The sequence below is a fragment of the Monodelphis domestica genome, chromosome 2 (assembly GCF_027887165.1).
Source record: "Monodelphis domestica isolate mMonDom1 chromosome 2, mMonDom1.pri, whole genome shotgun sequence".
In the NCBI taxonomy this organism is placed as follows: Eukaryota; Metazoa; Chordata; class Mammalia; order Didelphimorphia; family Didelphidae; genus Monodelphis; species Monodelphis domestica.
In genome coordinates, this window is record NC_077228.1 from 262,488,688 (window position 1) to 262,510,512 (window position 21,825).

The 21,825-nt window shown below is 36.2% G+C and overlaps 1 protein-coding gene across 1 annotated transcript; it reads left to right on the plus strand.

The window, feature by feature from the left end:
• Positions 1-7,107: 7,107 nt before the first annotated feature.
• On the plus strand, positions 7,108-16,328 carry LOC100020043 (olfactory receptor 2Y1-like). Its single transcript, XM_056817799.1, has one exon. It carries the CDS (start codon positions 8,016-8,018, stop codon positions 8,949-8,951), a length of 936 nt encoding a protein of 311 aa, XP_056673777.1. The 5' UTR covers positions 7,108-8,015; the 3' UTR covers positions 8,952-16,328.
• Positions 16,329-21,825: the final 5,497 nt, after the last annotated feature.

Sequence of the window (21,825 nt, forward strand, 5' to 3'; positions counted from 1 at the left end):
CTATTTGACAGAATAAGCAAAGAAGTAGTTCAACCAAATTCATTTTATGACACAAACATAGTACTGATCCCAAAGTTATTGTAATATTTTAACAGTCCAAATAAGAGGTGGTAAGGATGGCAGAAGAAGGATCTGATTCAAGGTGTTTTGTGAAGAAAGCATCAAAAAGTTGTCAACTAATTATTTTGTGAAAAGAAACTCAAAAGTCAAAGGTGACTCCAAGATTGTGAACATGGGTAACAGATAAGATTGTTGGGAAGTTTGGAGGTGGACAGGATTTAGGGAGAAAATGAGTTCAATTTGGGACTGTGATGTATAGTGTTAGAGGTATAAAGTGGATAGTTTGAGATGTGGAAGTTAAGCTCAGAAGAAAAATTGAGAGTACCCATGTAGATTTAAAAATCTACTCAAAGAAGTGATGAAACCACAGAAATGGATAAGATAGACTGAATAGAAAGAGAAAAGGATCAAGCACAGACTTGGGCAACACTAACCATTTGATTAGAAAAGAATTTATCAAGTGTCAAATATTGCTCCCATAATTCTAGATTTGTACCATCATATATTTTATCTAAATTACATGCAAGATTTTTTACTTATGCAATCTATTTAATTGATCTGATTTTGTAGTTATAAACCAGTACCAAATGTTCTAAAACATTGGAGAATGTAATTTGACATCTAAATGTGCTATATCCCCTTCATTCCTTCTTTTAGTTTTATTCTTTTATTATTTCCCTGGAGATTGTACACCTATTACTATTTGTTTTTTTTTACCTTGTCTATTAGTCTGTCACAATATTAAATTTATAAATTTATTTAGATAGTATCATCTTTTAAATTACTATATTGGCTCAGACTGATCATGAACAATGAATTGTTCCTTTAATTATTGGTCAACTTTGACCATTACAGATCTTTCTCATATTCACATGAATTGTGACTCCCTATTTCTTCTACCCATTGGGTATAGCTCTGTTTGGTAGAACCCAGCGAATCTTACACTTAACAGTTTTTCCAATATTTAAGATGCTCATTCTGAGTCTTCTCTTCTCTAGCTAAAGGAACCTAGTTTCCTTCTTTCCATTACTTACATGAAACAATATCCAGGTACCTTACCCATCTAGACATTCTCTTAATAATAACCTTATTCTCATATGGTGCTCATATCTGAAGTCTATGTGCCTGATGTGTTTGGAGTAGGGCAGAGGATAGTGGGACTGTTACCACCCTTGATACTGAAATACAGTGGTCCTTGAAAGTCCAGAACTTAATCACAGGAAAAGGAATAATAATGAAGTATTAAACTAATTGTAAACAATCCAGCTGTAAATTACTTTTTTTTGAGGCACAAATTGGTTTCTTTAACGAATTAGAGGGGAAATACTTATGATAGGACAAAGAAGAATGGTAAGCTATGCCTCAGGGTGACTTTTAAAAGCCAGTTCTTTGAGTTTTAAAAATCAGACTTAGTAGAAGGAACCAGCTCTTAAGGGGATAAACAAAAGACATTTAGAATTAGAGAAAGGGAAGCTAAAAGAAATGGAATGTAGGTGAGAGGGCAAAAAGATAGGAAGAGGTACCAAAAAAGAGGCAGAAGTTGTGTTCCTGAACTTATTTTCCTCTCCCACCTCCTGCTCCAGATCTTTTCTCTAGCTCCATACTTCTGTTCATCATCCAAGGAGTTGGGTTGTATTGTGCGTAGAAGATGAAAGACCTGAGGAAATAAATAAAATAAATAACAAAAGTTTAAGCTTCTGAGCATGTCAATTTATTAAGCAATGCATGCCAATTGCCTTGACAAATTGAGATCAGAATGATATGGAGGTATAGGCTTCCCCTAGACATCCTAACACTTTAGATTGTGGGCCAAGATAGACAATACATAAAAGATTCATTTTTCTTGTATTGTTGGCCTTTCCCTTTATTCTTGATGAGCACACTCATGATGGTTACTATAGTCACCTCCCAGCTTGCTCCTGATAAACAACTATTTTATATCCTAGATATCTTATTATCCTCTAAATTGGACAGTTCACCCCCTTTTGACTTTGAGGCATAGGACATAACCACCTGATCCATCTTGGGTTCCAGAGACACAATAACATGCCATCTTCATTTCTTTAGTTCCATAGGTCTTTTGTCAAAGGGTATGAAATCCCCATACTCGCCTTGGGGAAGCAGTATTCAACCTGCATACTGTCTCCAACTTTTCAACATGGCTTCCAAATTAATCTATTTATCTTTTTATTTTTAAAGAGATTTATTTTTAAGTTAAGTTTTGGAGCCTTGCATTCTTGCAAAGGGTAACCTGGAGTTTCACCTCAAAGCTCTCCCACAATAATAAGATCTTCTCAGTTTAGGACTGGACCTCAGCTGTTATGAATTAAAAACAATTAATCAAACAACACCAATTCATTAAAAGAAAACAGAAGACTAGATTATAAAACTAGGTAATCTGATTTCTAACTGGAGGAAAGATTTGGGACTTTCCAAGTTAGGAGAAGGAGAACAAACAGGTGAAATCAAGAAAAGAGGCATCCCACTCTCCACAAGTGTCAGCAAACAATCAAAGGAACATGAAAACAGTTAACTGTTTGAACAGTATGGGGCCAGTTTTCAGATAAGACACGTGACTTGTTTGAGGTGTATATTTGTGAGAAAACTCTATGCATCAATGTTTGGGTCAATGATTGAATTTCTGCTCAGCATAAACTAGGTCATTGGTTAAGGATCTCTAAGCAGCAGGTAGAGGTGGTCCAGTTTTCCAGTTAAACAGGCTAGGTTCAAACAGTGTAAGAAGATTTTCTCCCAATTCTCATGATTGAATAAAATTTTCTCACAAGGCAGAAATTAGATTTGATGCATAAATGAATAGAAAGGGAACTGATCTAGCTCTGGAGTGGAGTCAGAAGATGGAGTCTTTGTGGTATACTCAAAGGAATTGAGTGAACTCCCACTCCCACTTCCTATTCTAATGTTCTCAGTTCCCCATTGGCATGTTCTCTCTTTTTTTCCACCTTACTTTGAGTTCTTTTGTTTTTCCTAAAATAATGATGTTGCTGATGTTGTTGGACATTATGTTTTATAGCTCTTAGGAAGACTGATATGTTTTAGTTTTTTACTGTCATGTGAGAACATTAAGGCAACTTAAAAGATCTAACTAGATGTACAAATCTGCAGGTATTCAGACATTTTGTAACTCAAGGTTTAATACTCCATGACACTAGGAAAAAAATGAGACAAAAATTAATTTCATAAAACTTGGATTAAAAAATGTTACTGCCAGGTTGAGAGAAAAATGTAATGCTCATCTATGTACTATTTCTTGTCAGCCTTAACATTAAAAGTCTGCAATGTCTTTTAGGTATTGGAAATCTGACCTTTAGATCTTCTGTACAGATCCATTGCCTTATCAAACTAAATTGTACAACTGAATGTGAACCAGCTAGAGATATTATATTACCATGCTGCTGGGTTAATTCTCTTTCTAGGCTAACTTTTAGCCTTGCTTGCCCCTTGAAGTGGCCCATATCTGGGTATAGATCAAAAATATATACAAGCTAGTAGTACACAAAGGAACAATTAACCTGAAGTCACACCAGTAATGGTTCAACAATATAAAAAATGCAGGTATTTATCTAAAATCAGATAAAACATTTCCTATATATTCATTTTTGTGTAAGGCTCATTCAGGGTTCTTAAGGATAATATGCAGTGAGAATTTGCCTGGGGAAATGTACACTTTGTGAATTCACATGCAGCAAATGTTTTTCACTCCATTTAGACATTAGGCAAGCTAGAATTATTGTCATCCTGCTTGCTGATCTCTCTTTGCTGAAAGGTGGAGAGAGAAACAAGAACAGAACCTCTAATCTAGACAATATTTTTGTTCAGAGATAGCAATCATTTTAATTTTCATTGTTCTAGGTACATGCTAGGTTTATGATACCTTTTTACTTTTTTTTTACATTACTTTTACATCAGTAATACCAGGGTACATGATAGTTCCATCAAACAATACTGTGTTGGCATCTGGGTCCTTACCAACATCCATGTCACATTTCATGAAAGAATAAAAGGTGATCTCTCAAATGGCACATACCTAGGAAGGATGGCTAAAAGAGAACCTTTGTACAGCTGAATCTTTTCTTGCATGTGGTGATGACTTGATTATTAAGAAGTTCATAGCTCTCCAGTGAGGAAGATAAAGCATCAATAGCCATATCCTGCTCAAAGTCCAGGGAAACAAAATATAGTTTCTTCTTGAAAAATTTAGTTTTGAGAAACTTACTATGGAACTTGTATATACTTTATGATTTTAAAAAGGTATTAATACCCTAAAATATGAAATTACATTACAAAAGGATTATACTCATAGAGCATTTGCCTAATCATGATTATAAAGAATCTGAATGTAGAAGGTATTGTAGAATTGAGTTGGTTCAATGAGGATTGAGGAAAGGAAGAGAGGTGTAGGGTCAGTGGTCTAGGCATAATTGAAGAGTGGAAGGAAAGAGTGTTATGATGAGGATTAAGAACAGGGTTAGAGGTTGTAAAGGGAAAGATGTAATGAAGATCAAAGCTATTATTATTTCTGTGTACACCTGAGGAAAAATGTTGTAGTAGGTCATTGGAAATGAATTTTAGAATGTAGAAACTAGGATATTTGAGGGATCATTAATATGTATGTTGAAGACTTATAGTATGAAGGCAGGAATTATGGAGGCACTGAACTTATTGAAGAAGAAAGAATGTCCTGGAGATTAGTAGATTGGATCATAAATTTTACTAGCATGAACCTCTCAGGATAAGGGGTTGCTGAACAATAATAGAAGGGAAAGACTAAAACTCTAGTATTAGAAAGACAGGAACTACTATAGTTTCCTTAGGTCTATGCATATCACCATGGTCCTAGGAGTATACTCAGTCATTGACATCAAAGAGGAGAAAACATTCTATGAGATACTCACCATTTGGAACAAGTTGAGTTTGAGTCAAGTCCTGTTTGCATATGATCCATCACCTAGAGATCTTATGTAAGCCACAAAATACCCCTCTTAACTTATGTAGAGCAAGCTTTTGATGTCAACCATCACACCCTGGGGTTTCAGCATAGCCTGGAGCTCCAATGGAAAATATTAAAGAAAATTTATTAATAATTTCTACTTTATTTTGGCAATGTCAGAGACAATTTTACTTCTTTTAACATTAATCTACATACAGCTAAGTTTTATATAGCATGGACAGTGAATCACAGAGACTATTAAAATCTCAATTGCATATTTCCTTTGCACTGGAACCAATAATCAAAGATTTATTGTGACTTCAAATCATGCAAATATGAATAGCTAACGCCATTTCAGGGGGTTCATTATTTGCACAAACTGAGATATAGCTGCATATCCATGTTATTTGAGCTTGGAAAAAGAGAGTTGCCAAAGAAACATGGCTCCTTTCCCACTTTTCTGCCCTACTTCCATTGTTCTCAGACAGGACTCTATCCCCAAATGATCTGAGGTAACATGTATAGGAATCTTGAACAAGGAAAGGCTCCTAAAATGTTCAAACATAGTTTGGGGTTAACATTACAAGATAATAGTGATCATTCCCAAAATGTGATACTCTGGAGTGATTTAAGTGACCTCCCTGAGATCAAAATTTTAATTCCTTTTCATTGGAGAAGGGTAGGTCATACTGTCAATCACTTCAAGGGATAAAGATGACATTGCCCTTAGATGAGACTTTGGTATAAGAGTTAGTTACCAACCTTAATCCATTTCCCTAACAAAGGCAATTTTTCCTCACCTAACTCACCTTTAAACCTGGAAGACTGAAAAATGATTTTTAGACCAGAGGAATGTTATTTCTTAATATATTCAGTTTTATTTTATTTAGGGCCATCTAGAGACTGATTATATTGCACTATCTCTCCAAGTACTCTTTAATAAAACCTGTGTTTGTGAGCCAACATTGAGTTTTCTCTGTTGAATGAGGTCTTTGGAAATCTTTTGAACTCAAGATCTGGATATCCTTCAGAAATATATCTGGCAGGTCTTAATATCATGATATGCCTTGTTGACATCAAGATATATTATATGAACAGGATTTTGCTGGTTTACCAGCAAACCAGTCTAGTTATTCTATTAAAAAAAGAAAATGAAGTAAGCTTATCATCATGAAACTTAGTTTATAGCAATGCCTACTTTGGTGAATACCACCAAACCTTTATGAAATGTTAAAATTAATTTCAGCAGTTTTATGGGAAATGAATGTCAAACCTGCTGATCTATAGTTTCTAGAATTCAACTTTTCATCTTACAAAAAAAAAAATCAAACCAACATTCATTTTTAAGATTTTGCACCTCTCCAAATCCCCCTGAATTTTCGAAGAGTTGTTAATCAGGCAGTCTTTTTGAAAGACACAAATCTTGACTAGAATTTGAAAGAAGGAAATAATATTTGTGAAGTAAAATTATCTGGGGGACCTCTAACTCAGTCTAATCTTGGGAGATTCACCTTAGCAGATTAACATAGGAATCAGTCACATGTGTGAAGGGCATCTGTCCTGACTCCATTGCCCCACATAAGGTCACCAGGGAGACCAGGGAAGATGGTAAGACTTTTGAAAGCCATTGGCCAAGGAAAAGATTCGGGAGGAGGAGCTTAGGTTTGAAAAGTCAGCATGGGAAGCAAAGTCAGCCTCTTTGCTTTCAGACTTGTCTCTGAACTCTCTCTAGGCTGGCTCTTTTCCTGCACATCTTACCTGGCCATCTCTGGCAAGTGGAAGCATAGAAGATAACTGTGCTGTCTTCAGTGGGGAACTGGATTTTTATCTTCAGTTAGAAAGACTGAAACCTTATTTCTCTCTTTCTTTCTTTTTACTAATAAATGTTTATAAATCCAGTAATAAGTTTCCAAGAATAATTTTTATTTATAACAATAAATTGTGTGGACATGGAATTTAGAAACCCCAAAATTGTGGCCTAGTAAGATCTGATGAACCCCAAGTTTTAGGACTAGTTTGCAAGTTGGAGACCGCAAAGTTTGTCCTAAAACTTGGGGTTCATAAGATCTTAATAGTCTAAAAGTTTGGGGTTTCTAGATTCCATGTCAACACAAGAAACAAAGATAATAGTTTGTATTTATATAGCATCTACTATATTCCAGGTACTGTACTAAAAGATTTACAGATATTTCATTTTATCCTCACAACAACCCAGGGAGGCAAGTGGGATGGAATAGGTTTTTAAATAAATAACACAATAACCTTTTAAGATAGATGCCATTAGTTTCATTTTAAAGGTGAAAAAATGGAGGTAAACAATTAGGTGATTTTCCCAGGATCACACAGTAAGTGTCTGAGATTGGACATGAATTTAGGCCTTCCTGACTCCAGGTCTTGCTCTCTATCCTCTGCAATACTTGTAATGGCTTAATCTTTGTATAGCAAGCTGGTGCCATATAACTCATGAAAAGGATACATGCTTTTAGATTGCCTCAAAGTAGGGACAGATATGATTCACAGAAGAACAACAATAATAGCTCACGTATGATGCTTTTAAGATTCGCTAAGCATTTTACATGTATTATCTCAATAACTTGCCAGAAATGAACAGAGGTAAAAAAAGGTAGTTCCAGGGTGGGAATGCAGTTTGTTACCACAGACCTGAAAGAAGCTAAATGGGGAATATAGCAGACATACCTGGGATTTTGACATCATTAACCCTTCACTTTAATTAATTGAAGCAAAGAGGCAAAGGAGAGAAATACAACAGAACTGAGCATAGAGAATTAAAAGGACAAACAGAATGGTATAGAAAATAATTGAGTAGAATAGGACACAACTGAGTAAGCACTGTGAGTAGAAAAGCACATAAAATTAACATAAATGTAGAAGAGTAGCAAAGTAGAATGGGGAGGAGGAGGATAGTTTTGGGAAATAAGTAGACATTAGCTAAATTCTTCATATGAAATCTTCAATTATATTTTAATGTCTTGACAGGTAGTGGACTATGAGACAATTCAACACCAGTTCTCAAGACTTCATTTTGTTGGGATTCTCAGATTGGCCCCATTTGGAACATCTCCTCTTTGTGGTCATCTTGATCTTTTATCTCTTAACTTTGGTTGGTAACACAGCCATCATTGTTGTGTCCAATTTGTTTCCTCAGCTCCATACACCCATGTATTTTTTTCTCTGTCATCTCTCTTTCTTAGACCTGTGTTATACAACTAGCATTGTCCCTCAGCTTCTGGTTAATCTGCATGGATTTGACCGGACCATCACTAAAGGAGGTTGTGTGGCTCAACTCTTTATTAGTCTTGCCCTAGGTTCTACCGAATCTGTTCTTCTGGTGGTGATGGCTTTTGACCGGTATGCTGCTGTGTGCCGGCCCCTCCACTACACTACTATCATGCAACCCTGGCTCTGTCTCCTGCTGGCTTCCATCTCTTGGTTTGGAGGTTTTGTCAACTCAGTGGCCCAGACAGGACTTATGATGGCTATGCCTCTCTGTGGCCTACGCTATCTGGACCATTTTTTCTGTGAGATGCCTGTATTCTTAAAGCTGGCATGTAAGGATACTAAAGACACAGAAGCCAAGATGTTTGTTGCCCGGGTCATTATCTTGGTGCTCCCTGCCTCACTCCTCTTGGTCTCCTATGTGTACATAATCCAAGCAGTACTGAATATTAAGTCAGCAGAAGGGCAGAGAAAGGCATTTGAGACATGTGGGTCTCATCTAATGGTGGTCTTTCTTTTCTATGGATCTGCTATCTATACTTATCTTCAGCCCACTCACAGCTACTCCACAAGTCATGGCAAATTTGCTGCTCTCTTTTATACTATTATAACTCCAATGCTCAACCCTCTTATTTATACCTTGAGAAACAAGGATATGAAAGCAGCTTTGAGGAAGGTGATAAAAAGAAAAAGAGCCTTGGGGTAGAGAAGACAATGAAGAACTTCTGATATGATAAGTAATAGAAATCTCAAAGGCAGACAAAACTGAGTCTAGAAGATCATTGGAATAATATTACATATAGAATAATTTAAGAACTTAGCCTGGGTTTCAAGGTCCTCTTGTTCCAATCTACTTTTTCAGCCTCATCTTATTTTGCTTCTCTTTAATGTGCTTTGTGCTCTGGTAAAATGTAAATTCTAGATGTTCCCCAATCTTGTTTTGCCCTCTCCAGCTTCTGTGGATTTCTATAGAAGGACATAACTATGCTCCATGCCTGGAATTTCTTCCTTCCCTTACTCTTATTGTTTAAATCTTTCTTTTCCTTCAAGGCCTAGTTTAGTCAATTGTCACTTCTTTCATGAAGCCCTCCTTCATACTTTCTCTGCTCTTTCTTTCTTTGCCACCTTCTTATGTTATTATGTTGATCTGCTTGGAATATGGAGGATAGTCCAGGAAAGTAGGTAAAAATTAGATGAGAAAAAGTAAGTTTGCAAAAATAAACAAACAAAAGACAGATGCTATTTATTTTTAAGTATTCAGGTGAAATACAGACAGCTCAGTGCAGCCTATTAAGAGAAAAAACTTGTCTAAAACCAAAAGAATTTGGAGTCTAGAAATATAGGAATAGGCTTTTTGGTATAAAAGAAATTGTTATTAAGTATGTAAGTAAGTAAATGAATGGGTAGTCAAAGAAGGCCAATGGGATGATGAGATAGGAAGAGAGAAGAAGAAAGAAATAAAGGGATGATGAACACTATTTAAGAGTGAAGAAAAAGGTAAAAAATAACAGCATGAAGTAAAGAGAATACAAATGGAAAGAGAGGTAAATACATGACAAAGACAGTTAAGGCAGCAAAGAGAATTAGTAACCTCAGAAAGAATAGTAATGAGAAAGAGTGATTAGGCAAAATAAAAGGAAGAAAGGGAGGAAAGAATTGCCAAGAAGACTTGAAATGAGATCTTTGAAATGAATCTCCTGGTTGTTTTATTTTTATGAATTGTGTAAGGCTGAGAATCCAGGGATGGGAAAAACAATGATCATGTAGAGTCAATCTATTTAAATGAATTATATTTATAATATACTTACTTTATTCAGAGGAGTATTAAGGACTAGTATGATTGTGTAAAGTAAAGTAAAAGTATGACAGAAGAAAAGTAAACAGAAAAAGAGAAGGAAGGAGACGAAGGGAAAGTGGTAGATAAGAGCATCAATGACCATAACCACTGTCCCAAAACCCATTGCTATGGGACTCTTTCCTTACTGCTGGAAATAAATGTCATGCTCTACATGAAGGATAGGGCAGAATTGGTGAGAGTGGAAGAGCTCCAGCCTCCTTCAGTCACTTTCAGGACTCTTCAGATTGCAAGTCTTCTTCAGTATTCAAGTATAAGTTGCTTAGATCCTTTGGACTTTCATTTTTGAGAGAGAAGATGAAGGGGACAACCCTACTTCAGGTTGCTGTAGAAAAATATGAGAGGAGCTGGCAGTTTCCATGATGTTTCTATTCCCAGCTACCTATAGTAGAGATTTTGAGGAATTTTTCCTTGGGTGAGATGTGGGACCCTCTCTCTTGGCTAGGCTAGCTCATGCCCAAAGGGAGAACTCCTTTACTCTGTATTGTCTAGTATATATTCTCCTATATATCTCCAGAAAACTATAATATCTTGCAAAAATAAATGAACAGAAATTATATTCCTTTGTTTGGAACTCCAATCTGTAAAGAGGATCCCATATGTAATGAGACCCACCTTTGTTAGGAGTTAGACAATAGGTAGTGAAGCTTGAAGAGAGGTAGAATAGACATATCTAGCCTCTTCTCCCAATCCTTTATCTTCAAGAGATACTTTGACTCCTATCAGGAAGGGATGCAGGAAGTTGGGACTGGAGGCTATTCTGATATCCTCAAAGAGCGGATATATCATATGAGAATTATATCGATCTGTTCTATTAAATACCATTAGTCTAAGGCATATAATTAAGTCCAATCTACCTTCTGACTATTTAATAAATCTTACTGGGGACAAGGAGGGCTTCAAGTTTTATATCAAAGGTTTGTGGATATAGTGAATAGCAAAGAAAAAAACATTTATACAGATTGGTAGCAAAACAAACAAAAAAGGTGCATGTAGGGGAATATATATCATACAATACAGAATAAAGGCCTTGTCCCATTGGGAGCAAGATAATTCAGCTCAACCAAGAGAGAAAGGAAGAATTTTTGGTTTCTCTTAAGATCACTTGAAGTCTCTACTGTAGCTAGCTGGGAATAGAGAGATGTTAGAGACTGCCAGATCCTCTCATGTTTCCCAAGAGTCCTTTTTTTTTCCAGTTAACAAAAGTGGATTTGGCCCCATTTCATTTTCTCTCTCAGAGCTGTAAGCCAGAAGCATGTAAAGCAACTTACACTTGAAGAATCCTGAAGAAGACTTGAAACCTGAAGAGCCCTGAAGGGGACTGAAGAAAAATGGAGCTCTCCCACTCTCACCAACTCTGTACCTCTCCTCACATGGGGGCAGGGCATTCATTTCCACCAATTTGGAAAGGGTTCCATATCAATGGACTTTGAGGCAGGGGTTATGTTCAGTTACAATTAAGAAAGAAAAAGTTGAGAAGGTATTGAAGAAAGTAGTAAAAGTGTAATAGTTAGACGATAAGAAAGAAGGTTAGAAAAAAAGTTAGGAGAAAGACAAAAATAAATAATTTTTAAAAATTAAAGAAAGAAAAATGAAAATTGAGAAATGAAAAAGGAGAAAAGTTACTAAAAGTTGAATAGAAGTAAAAAGAAAAAAGCTAATAGAAAAGATAAAAGACCAAATAGTGGGGAAAGAGGGGAAGATAAAACCCAAGAAATTGAGTGAAATATAATGTTTGACAATGACAGAATGGAGGAAAAATAAAGAAATAAGTAGAGATATGAGGAAAGATGCCTCTCAATTGTTTGAGAAAAGGCTATATTCATCGTCACAATAAAACCTAGATTTAGGAACTACTGTGAGGAAGTAACAAAGCTTTAATTTTAAATATTATAAAATAAAAAAAAGTTTGAATATGCCCATTTCTCCATTGTTAAGTTCTTCCTAGACCCTCTATTTTGGGGAATGTCAACAGCCCAGCTATCCTTCATCCTTGGGATTTAGACATCTATCCTCTGCTTGTCAGCTCCTCTTTCATTTATTTTTCCTCTTTAGAAGGGTTGCAGATAGTATCTTTCTTTTTGCTTAAATTTACATCCTCAGCCTGCAGCAGAGTGATTGGTACATAGGGTTTAATAAAGGCTTTTAAAACTAACATTTCAACTGTTTCTATGAGTGGGGGAAAATCTTTAAAAGTTTCCATTAGAAACAATGTATTTGACTTAAAATTAAAAACTTAAAAAAAAACTTGTTAAAAGTTCCCTAGCATGTGCTTAAAACATAAGCAGTTAGATTCCCAAAATTAGGAATAAATGGACACTAACAACCCCAGAAAACAGTTGAGGCAAAGTAGACACAAGGTATCTTGTATTTTCAGTTTATGCCTAATTTTCCTTTATTGAGGAATTGAGATGGTGTGACATTTCTACAACCTCCATTAGATAATGTAAACTATGTAATTATTTTAGAAATGGATTTTGACTTCTTAGAAACAAGTTAATAACCAAAAGGAATTACACCAAGAGTGAAGAAACTTGGATTCTAGTTCTTTCTGTGGCAGATTACCTTTCAGGGTCCCATTTTCCTCAAATGGTAAAAAACAAAAAACAGACAAAAAGCAAAAAACAAAGAAACCAAAGAATAACTTTGAGGGGGTCACTTAAACCTTTTGAAGATATGTTTTTTTCAGACTTCATTCATGTTTCTTGAGAAAGTAATGTGGTCTGTTGCCAAAAGTAAGATCACCATCTAGTGGTACTTTCTGCAAACTGCACACACAAGTTTTTGGAGCCAGAAACTTCTGAGAAAAAAGTTATGCTTAAATAAATAAACTCAGAAACATACAGCCTTAAAAGTAGCAAGAGATGTTAGAGATTTTCTCATACATCATAGATCTGTTTGGGAAATACAAAACTAATCCTTGCACATAAGGATGTTAAAAAAGAATTCATCTCCCTTTGTTTTTTTAAATTTTATATGGGACTTGGAGGTCCTTTACCATTGAGATGTGCAGGGATAGGCCAGCCCACAGTGAAACGAAGTAGAAACCAACCAGATAGGAAATTGATCCCACTGACAATACCCTACCTTCTACCTCACTCCACCCCCCCTTCCAAATTAAGGAATTTTGATTGGTTCCTGAGATGTGACATGGGAGAACTAGTGGGCGGAGAAGAAAAGGGCTTATAAAGGTATGACCAGAGGTCTGAAGAGGCTTTTTGGGGTTGGGGAATTCCCATTTGGATTCTGGTGGAGACTGGGATTCATTCCTGGGTTGGTGATTCAAGCTGAAGAGACACTACTGTGCTGGTGACTCTTGCTGAAGGAACTCTCTGGCTTCAGTGACTCTCACTGGAGACACAACATTCTTGCATTGGTGACACTCTTTCTGGAGAGCTACTACTCTGGGGTCTCTTGCTGAAGAGATCCTCACAGACTTCTGGCTGGTGTGTGATTAGAAATCTGTTACCCTAAAAACTATATTTCCTGGGAGCCCACTGACTTCCTGTCATTATATACTTCCTGTAGATAGAGGATATTAGGCAGTGGGGTTGCTGGTCCCCGCCTTTCTTTACTTCCTTTAGGCAACTATGGTGGTAAGTGGGGATTTTGAACAGGCTGATTAGCCATGGGTATGTGGTTTTTATTTTGTTACCTTTTTATTCTTTTACTTAATGAATATCTTAAGATACAATATTTTTATTATTTGAGATTAATTTTATTTTTTACACTGGAGATTAGAACCCTATTGGGGTTGAGCTTCAATTTCATAGGAACAGCATTCAGGGTGGTAGGCTAGACAATTCTCTATCTTCTTCCTACATTTCCCTCTCTTTACTATCTCTTCTTTGATTAAACTAAATTGTTGGCAGCCTTTTATTTATTAAAATTTGGTGACCCCTTGAAACTATTACAAGGACAAGAACAATAATACTAAACAGGAAAAAAAATTGAACTGGAAGCAAAAATAAAGATCAGAGTATGTGCATAATGGTGGTTGGTGGTCTTGGGAAGTGAGGTCACAGAAAAATGGAGAGAGCAAGAGAAACAGAGAGACAGAGACAGAGAGAGCGAGAGAGTGAGAGAGAGAGAGAGAGAGAGAGAGAGAGAGAGAGAGAGAGAGAGAGAGAGAGAGAGAGAGAGAGAGAAGGAAAGCAAAGAGGAAGAAAAGGCAGAAAAAGAAGTATAACAGTGTAAATCCTAATGAGCAAGGGGAGAAGAGAGAAAGACTCTAAGGTAAAAAAGAGAAAAGGGATCTGCTCTCATTTCCTAAAGGAAAAATTCTGTACAGAAAGAGATAAAAATAACAGCATAGGAGGAGAAAATAAAACTAAGACATATACCAATTTTAGAGAAGAGAGCAAAACAGAAGTGAAGACAACAAATAATAAAAAAATAAAAAAAAAGAGATACTATATGTAATGTGTATGTTCTGAAATCATTCCTTCAGGGCTAGGTATGCTATATTACCCCTCAAGCCTTTACAGTACCTAGAAGGATGAAAATGTCTCTTCTTTGTGCTATAAAATTAGTACCCATTGGATGTTTTCCTTGTTTGTTACAAGGCCAGTGACTAGTATTCCAGTTCTATTTAATCTCTTAACACTTCAAAGATAGAGCAAAATACTATATAGCAATATATAAAGTATGTTATATATTGTGTATGCATGCATATGAATATATTATATAATGCTCATATACATTTGAAGATACACATATGAATAGACACATATACAAATACCCAAGATATTAACGAGCAATATGCAAACTCTCCAGTATTGTGGTGGCATAATTCCCTCCAACACATTGATCTTTGGGAAGGATTAAAGTCATAACAATTCATTTCCTTCATAGCCTTAGTTCTATCAAGGTCATGTCTAGCTACACTATGATTTCTGAGTTCTCCACTAGGCTGGAATCAGAGTGATGACAATGAACAATATAAGTAAGGAGTCATTAGGAAGAGGGAAGTTAGAATGATAAAAAATTTATGTCAGTTGAAGGAATTTTGAAGTTTATATTTTAGATTTTTGATTTACCTCTCCATGGAGATAGGAATATTTCCTATCTCCACGTACCATTACTAATTATTATTTTCATTGCATTGTTATATGAGAAGGGTGCATTTATTATTTCTGCTTTTTTGAACTTGTTTGCAATGTTTTTATGCCCTAATACATGGTCAATTTTTGTGAATGTACCATGAGCTGCTGAAAAGAAGGTGTATTCCTTTTTGTCTCTATTTATTTTTCTCCACATACTTACTAACTCTAATTTTTCTAAGATTTGATTCACTTCTCTTACCTCTTTATTATTTATTTTTTGGTTTGATTTATCTAGTTCAGATAGAGGAAGGTTCAGGTCTCCCACGAGTATAGATTTTCTATCTATTTCATTCTTGAGCTCCACTAGTTTCTCCTTTAGAAATTTGGATCCTATGCCATTTGGTGCATACATGTTGAGTACTGATATTTCCTTATTGTCTATACTGCCTTTTATCAGGATGTAATCACCTTCTCTATCTCTTTTTACTAGATTTATTTTTACTTTGGCTTTGTCAGATATCAGGATTGTGACTCCTGCCTTCTTTTAATCAGTTGATGCCCAATAGATTTGGTTCCATCCTCTTTCACCCTATGCATATCTACCTTCCTCATGTGTGTTTCTTGTAGACAGCATATGTTAGGGTTTTGGATTCTAATCCACTCTGTTATTCACTTGCATTTTATGGGTGAGATCATTCCATTCATATTCAGAGTTATGATTACCAGCTGTGTATTTCTCAGCATTTTGATTTCTACTCCTGGTCCTGCCTTTTCTTCTTTCACTATTTCCTCCTAAACCAATGTTTGTTTTTAATCAGTTCCCCTAGTTCCCATTCTTATTTTACTTCCCTTTCTATCCCCCTTCCTTCTATTCCCCCCCTTATTTTCCCTGCAGTCTTTCTAAAACTACCCCCACCTTCTCCCTCCCTTGTACTTATTCCCTCCCCACCAGTCCATTTGTTTCCCTTCTACTACCCTTTAGGGTGCAAATCTATTCGCTGTCCCAATGGATTGGATTGTTTTTCCCTCTTTGGGTTAATTTCAATGCACGTAAGAGTTGAGTATTTCCTTTCTCCAACCTTTTTACCATTCCAGTGTATTGATGTTCTTCCCCCTCCCACCATGAGCTTCTTTGTAACATATAAATTTACCCCCTTTTGTTTCTTTTCCCATTTCTTTTAGTATTACCCTCTTTTTTTAGCTCTAGTTGTATATATATAAGTATATATATATACACACACATGTATATGCATTTATGCATACATATATCTATATACCTATCTATGTCTTGTCATTTCATCCTATACAGTTTGTCACTGTTCCTTCTAAGTGTAATTCTTCTAACTGCCCATGTGATAATAACAATTTTTAAAAGTTACCAATTACCTCTTTTCTTATAGGGATACATAACATTTTAACTTATTGAGTCTCTTAAAAAAGTCTTTTTTTGGTTTTTCTTTAAAAGTACCTTTTGATGATTCTCTTAGGTAATTTCTGTGCTTGGGCATCAAATTTTATGTTCAGATTTGGTCTTTTCTTTACAAATTCTTGGAATTCTACTATTTTGTTGAATCACCATACTTTCCCCTGTAAGAATATAGTCAGTTTTGTTGGGTAATTGATTCTTGGTTGCAGACCTAGTTCCCTTGCTTTCCAGAATATCATGTTCCATGCCTTTCGGTACTTCAGTGTAGATGCAGCCATATCCTGCGTTATCCTCACTGTGGTTCCATGGTATCTGAATGACTTTTTCTTGGAAGCTTGTAATATCTTTTCTTTGGTCTGATAGTTTTTGAATTTGGCTATAACATTCCTGGGTGTTGTCAGTTGGGGATTAAGTATAGGAGGTGATCTGTGAATTCTTTCAATCTCCACTTTTCCCTCTTGTTCTAGAATATCGGGGCAGTTTTCTTGGATAATTTCCTGTAATATTATGTCCAGGCTTTTTCTTTTATCATGGTCTTCTGGTAGACTAATGGTTCTTAAATTGTCTCTCCTCAAACGGTTTTCTAAATCCTCTGTTTTGTGAATGAGATGCTTCATATTTTCCTCAATTTTTTCATTCTTTTGGTTTTGTTTTATAGTGTCCTGCTGCCTTGTGAGGTCACTTAATTCTAGTTGTTGTATTCTGGTTCTTAAAGACAGGATTTCATCCTTGGCTTTTTGGTCATTCTTCTCCTTCTGGTCTGATTTTTTTTGGAGGTTGTCTTTCATTCTCTTTAACTCATCTCTCATCTCCATTGCCTCATCTTTCATCTTCTTTGCCTCATCTTTCATCTCCTTTGCCTCATTGTCAAGCTGGTTGATTTTGGCTTTCAAGACACAATTTTCTTGTTTTAGTTCAAGTGCCTCTATTTCCAGATGACTTATCATAGTTTTTAAGTTCTTTCCCCAATGGTCTTCAGCTTCCCTTAACTGTGTTTTGAATTGAATTTTGAGTTCTTCCAAAGCCTGTATCCAATTCACTGGGATTGCTGATTTATCGTTTGATGATCCATTCTCCTCTGTTCCGTTTGCTCTTAGATCGCTGCCTGTACAGAATCTGTCAATTGTAATTTTGCTTTTCTTTTTCTGTTGTTTGCTCATATTTACCCCTTCTTTGCTCCCTGTATTTGTCTGTGCTCTTGCTCCTCTCATTTTTTGGGGTGGTTTGGAGCTTTCTGTCAGTCTCCCCTCTTGGAGCTTTGTCAGGAGATCTCTCCATGCAGTCTGTGGGAGATGGGTGTTGGAGTTTGAGCTTCCCTGTCCTTTGGAGGCTTTTGATTGGATTAAAGTCTAGCAGTCTGTGGGAGAGGGGCGTGGGAGCTTGGGCTTCCCTGACCTTCGAAGACTTTTGATGGGATTAAGTTCAGCTGGGCTGGGCTGGATGTGCCCTGAGGCCAAAACCTCCTGAAAGGCTGGAGCAATATGGAGGGTCTCCATTGCTCTGACCAGGCTGCCTGCTCTGTGCTCCCTGTCCAGCTCCTTCCCCACTGCCTGCATTTGAAGCTCTGAGCCTGGCACAGCCCTGCCCGCAAGGTACACCCTCCAGCTGAGCAACTTTGCCTGCCCAGAGATTTCCACTGCCACTGGAGGCTTAGCACTCTAGTTGGGGGGAGGGGTCCTGGGTCCTTCCTTCTGCCTTCCCCTTAAACTCGAGTGTTTTTGGATTCTGGCTTTTGGGGGGGAGTACCTTTTGAATTGAGTCCAGCATGAGGGTTCCTTGGCTTTGTCTTGTTGTTAGGTTTGATTTTCTGTCCTCTAGGAGCATTCAGTTTGTGATCAGTAAGGAAGGGTTTTTAGAGGTCTGAACTTTTGCTGCTTCTATGCTGCCATCTTGACTCTGCCTCCAGATCCCAGCTTTTGGGACCATAATCCACTATTTGATAAAAACTGCTGGGAAAATTGGAAGACAGTATGGGAGAGAGTAGGTTTGGATCAACATCTCATACCCTACACCAAGATAAACTCAGAATGGGTGAATGACTTGAATATAAAGAAGGAAAAAGATTTTAAAACCAAGGAAGTGTTAGAAAAAAATCACAAACTATAAAATAAATAATTTTGATTACATCAAATTAAAAAGTTTTTGTATAAATAAAACCAATTCAAGCAAAATTAGAAGGGAAGTAACAAATTGGGAAACAATCCTCATAACAAAAGCCTCTGACAAAGGTCTACTTGCTCAAATTTACAAAGTGCTAAATCAATTGTACAAAAAATCAAGCCATTCTCCAATTGATAAATGGGCAAGGGACATGTATAGGCAATTTCCAGTTAAAGAAATCTACTTTGATTAATATGCACATGAAAAAGTGTTATAAATCTCTTATAATCAGAGAGATGCAAATCAAACAATTCTGATGTACCACCTCACACCTAGCAGATTGGCTAACAGCATTGGAAAGTAATGAATGCTGGAGGGGATGTGACAAAGGTGGGACATCAATGCATTGCTGGTGGAGCTGTGAATTAATCCAATCATTCTGGAGGACAATTTGGAACTATGCCCAAAGGACACTAAAAGACTGTCTTCCCTTTGACCCAGCCATAGCACTGCTGGGTTTGTACCCCAAAGATTTAATAAGAAAAATACATGTACAAGAATATTCATAGCTGCTTGGAAAATGAGGGGATGCCCTTCAATTAGGGAATGACTGAACAAATTGTGGTATATGTTGGTGATGGAATACTATTGTGCTCCAAGAAATAATAAAGTGGAGGAATTCCATGCGAACTGGAACAACCTCCAGGAAGTGATGTAGAGGGAAAGGAGCAGAACCAGGAGAACATTATACCCAGAGACTGATACATTGTGGTACAATTGAATGTAATAGACTTCTCCATTAGTTGCAATGCAGTGATCCTGAACAACCCATAGGGATATATGAGAAAGAACACTATTCACATTCAGAGGAAAATCTGTGGGAATAGAATCACAGAAGAAAAACAATTGCTTGGCTACATGGGTTGAGGGGGATATTATTGGGGTTATAGACTCTAAATGAACATTCTAGTGCAAACATCAACAACACGGAAATAGATTCTGATCAAGGACACATGGGCTTCGGGAAGGGTAGAGGTAGGGGAGGGAGGCATAGAACACGATTCTTGTAACCAAGGAATAATGTTCTAAATTGACTAAATAAAATAAAAAAAAATGCAAGGGGGCAGCTGGGTGGCTAAGTGAATTGAGAGCCAGGGCTAAAGATGGGAGATCCTAGATTCAAATTTGGCCTCAGACACTTCTTAGCTGTGTGACCCTGGGCAAGTCACTTAAGCCTCATTGCCTAGCCCTTACTGTTTTGCCTTGGAACCAATACACAATATTGATTCCAAGATGGAAAGTAAGGGTTTAAAAAAATAATGCAAGATTTGTTTTTTTGTAGATAATTAACTACATTAAATGAATATCTATGCCTGAAAAAAAAAAGGTATGTAATGGAAGAAGTACTACAAATAGAAGAAAAATGGAAAAAATATTTGCAGAAAACTAGGAAGATTAATTTGCCAATGATATGGAAAAAAATCATGTACCTTGTTAATACCAAAAAAGCAACCAAGAGAATATACCAGCAAGACAATGAATGTGCATCTAAGGAGTAGCATATTTTTGTTCCTAGTTTATCATCTACAGAAGACTTCCAAAGAATTATGGGAGGTAAAAGCAATTGAATGGAAATTAATCACCCCAAGGCATCATAGAGTGGCTAGTAAAGAGAGTTTTCAGTGAGGAAGAATTTGTTGATGGGAATGGCAAGTCTCTTCCCATGTTCTTTTAAGCAGTAGCTACCCAAGAGTCATGTTGCTCACCCACATGAAGCCTGGTGAGGAGCCAGTATAACTATAGAGTGACCTGTGTGAAGACACTGTTCTCTGCAAAGGGACCAGACCAGCTGAATGGTGAAGCAGCAACTCATTGATTTCATGAAGTCTCATTGGCCAGAGTAAAGATTATCAGGCCCTGCAATTTCAGGGAGTTGTGATTTTTTTCTTTGCCACATTCTTTTTTACTATTACACTCTAAGTTTATGATTTAACTCTTCCCCCATAGTTGAAGGATAGTTTTTCTAGATTATTGGGTATATATCTATATTTTAAGCTATTAATCACTATGCCATTATAGTAAAATCCTTTGCTAAGGAGCTAATTATATCTATATCTATATCTATATATATCTATATATCTATATCTATAGATATATAGATATATCTATAGATATAGATATATATAGATATATATAGATATAGGTTCATTGTTAATTGGATAGTATCACTGAAGCCTCCTGAGCTGGGGGTGTTAGCAGTACAGATTCATAGATTATACCTAGAACCTGAGGTACCAATCATATTTTGAGGACTCAACCCATGAGTGCAAGAAAAAGAACATAGACCAGAGGGGATATTACAAATTTCATTGATCAGTTTTGTTGTCATAAACGTGGGTGAACCAGTTTCTAGCAAATTTCTTTATTTCTTCTACATTTGTTGTTGATTCTTTTTTCTTTTACTAATTGGATTTTCCACTCTCTTAAAAAAAATCAAATTATCTAACAACTTGTTCATTTTACTTATTTTAAAAACATCCCTCCCACAATTAAAGATTAAGAAGAAAATAATACTTATAATAAAAAGTGTTGTCAAACAAAATTAATCTCTATAATAGCCATATTCAAAAATGTGTCTCTTTGTACATATGCAGTACATCACTTCTCTGACAAGAGGATGGCAACTTGTTTCATCATGGGTCATCTAGAGTTGTTGGGATGATCAGAGTTTTAAAGTATTTTTTGAAAGGAGGGGTGCATTTAATGTATGTTTGTTAAATAAAGTTTATTATGGGAGGAAAACATTTGTTTCAGAAAATTTTAGAGCTGAAAGAAAGCTTAGTATATAAAGTGTTAGAACATGGAACGTAGAATGTCAGAGCTAGAAGTATCCTTAGAAGAGATAATTACATTTTCTATTGCTGAGTTGCAAGGGCCCTTTGCATACAAAAGAGTCAGTATCAGAGATATTTTTTCATTTATTTTATTTGTATCCCCAATTTCTATCAAAGTGCAGATGCTTAATAAATGTTTGATTGATTTTAAGGGATCTTAGAACACAGTTACATTTGGAAGGGATGGGCTTTAGAAATAGAACATAGACTGTCAGAAGTAAAAGGAACCTTGGACATAAATGACCTAATTTAAATCCCTT

Excerpts from the sequence above, each read along its gene's own strand:
- LOC100020043 (XM_056817799.1), top strand. The coding sequence starts at position 8,016 with ATGAGACAATTCAACACCAGTTCTCAAGACTTCATTTTGTTGGGATTC.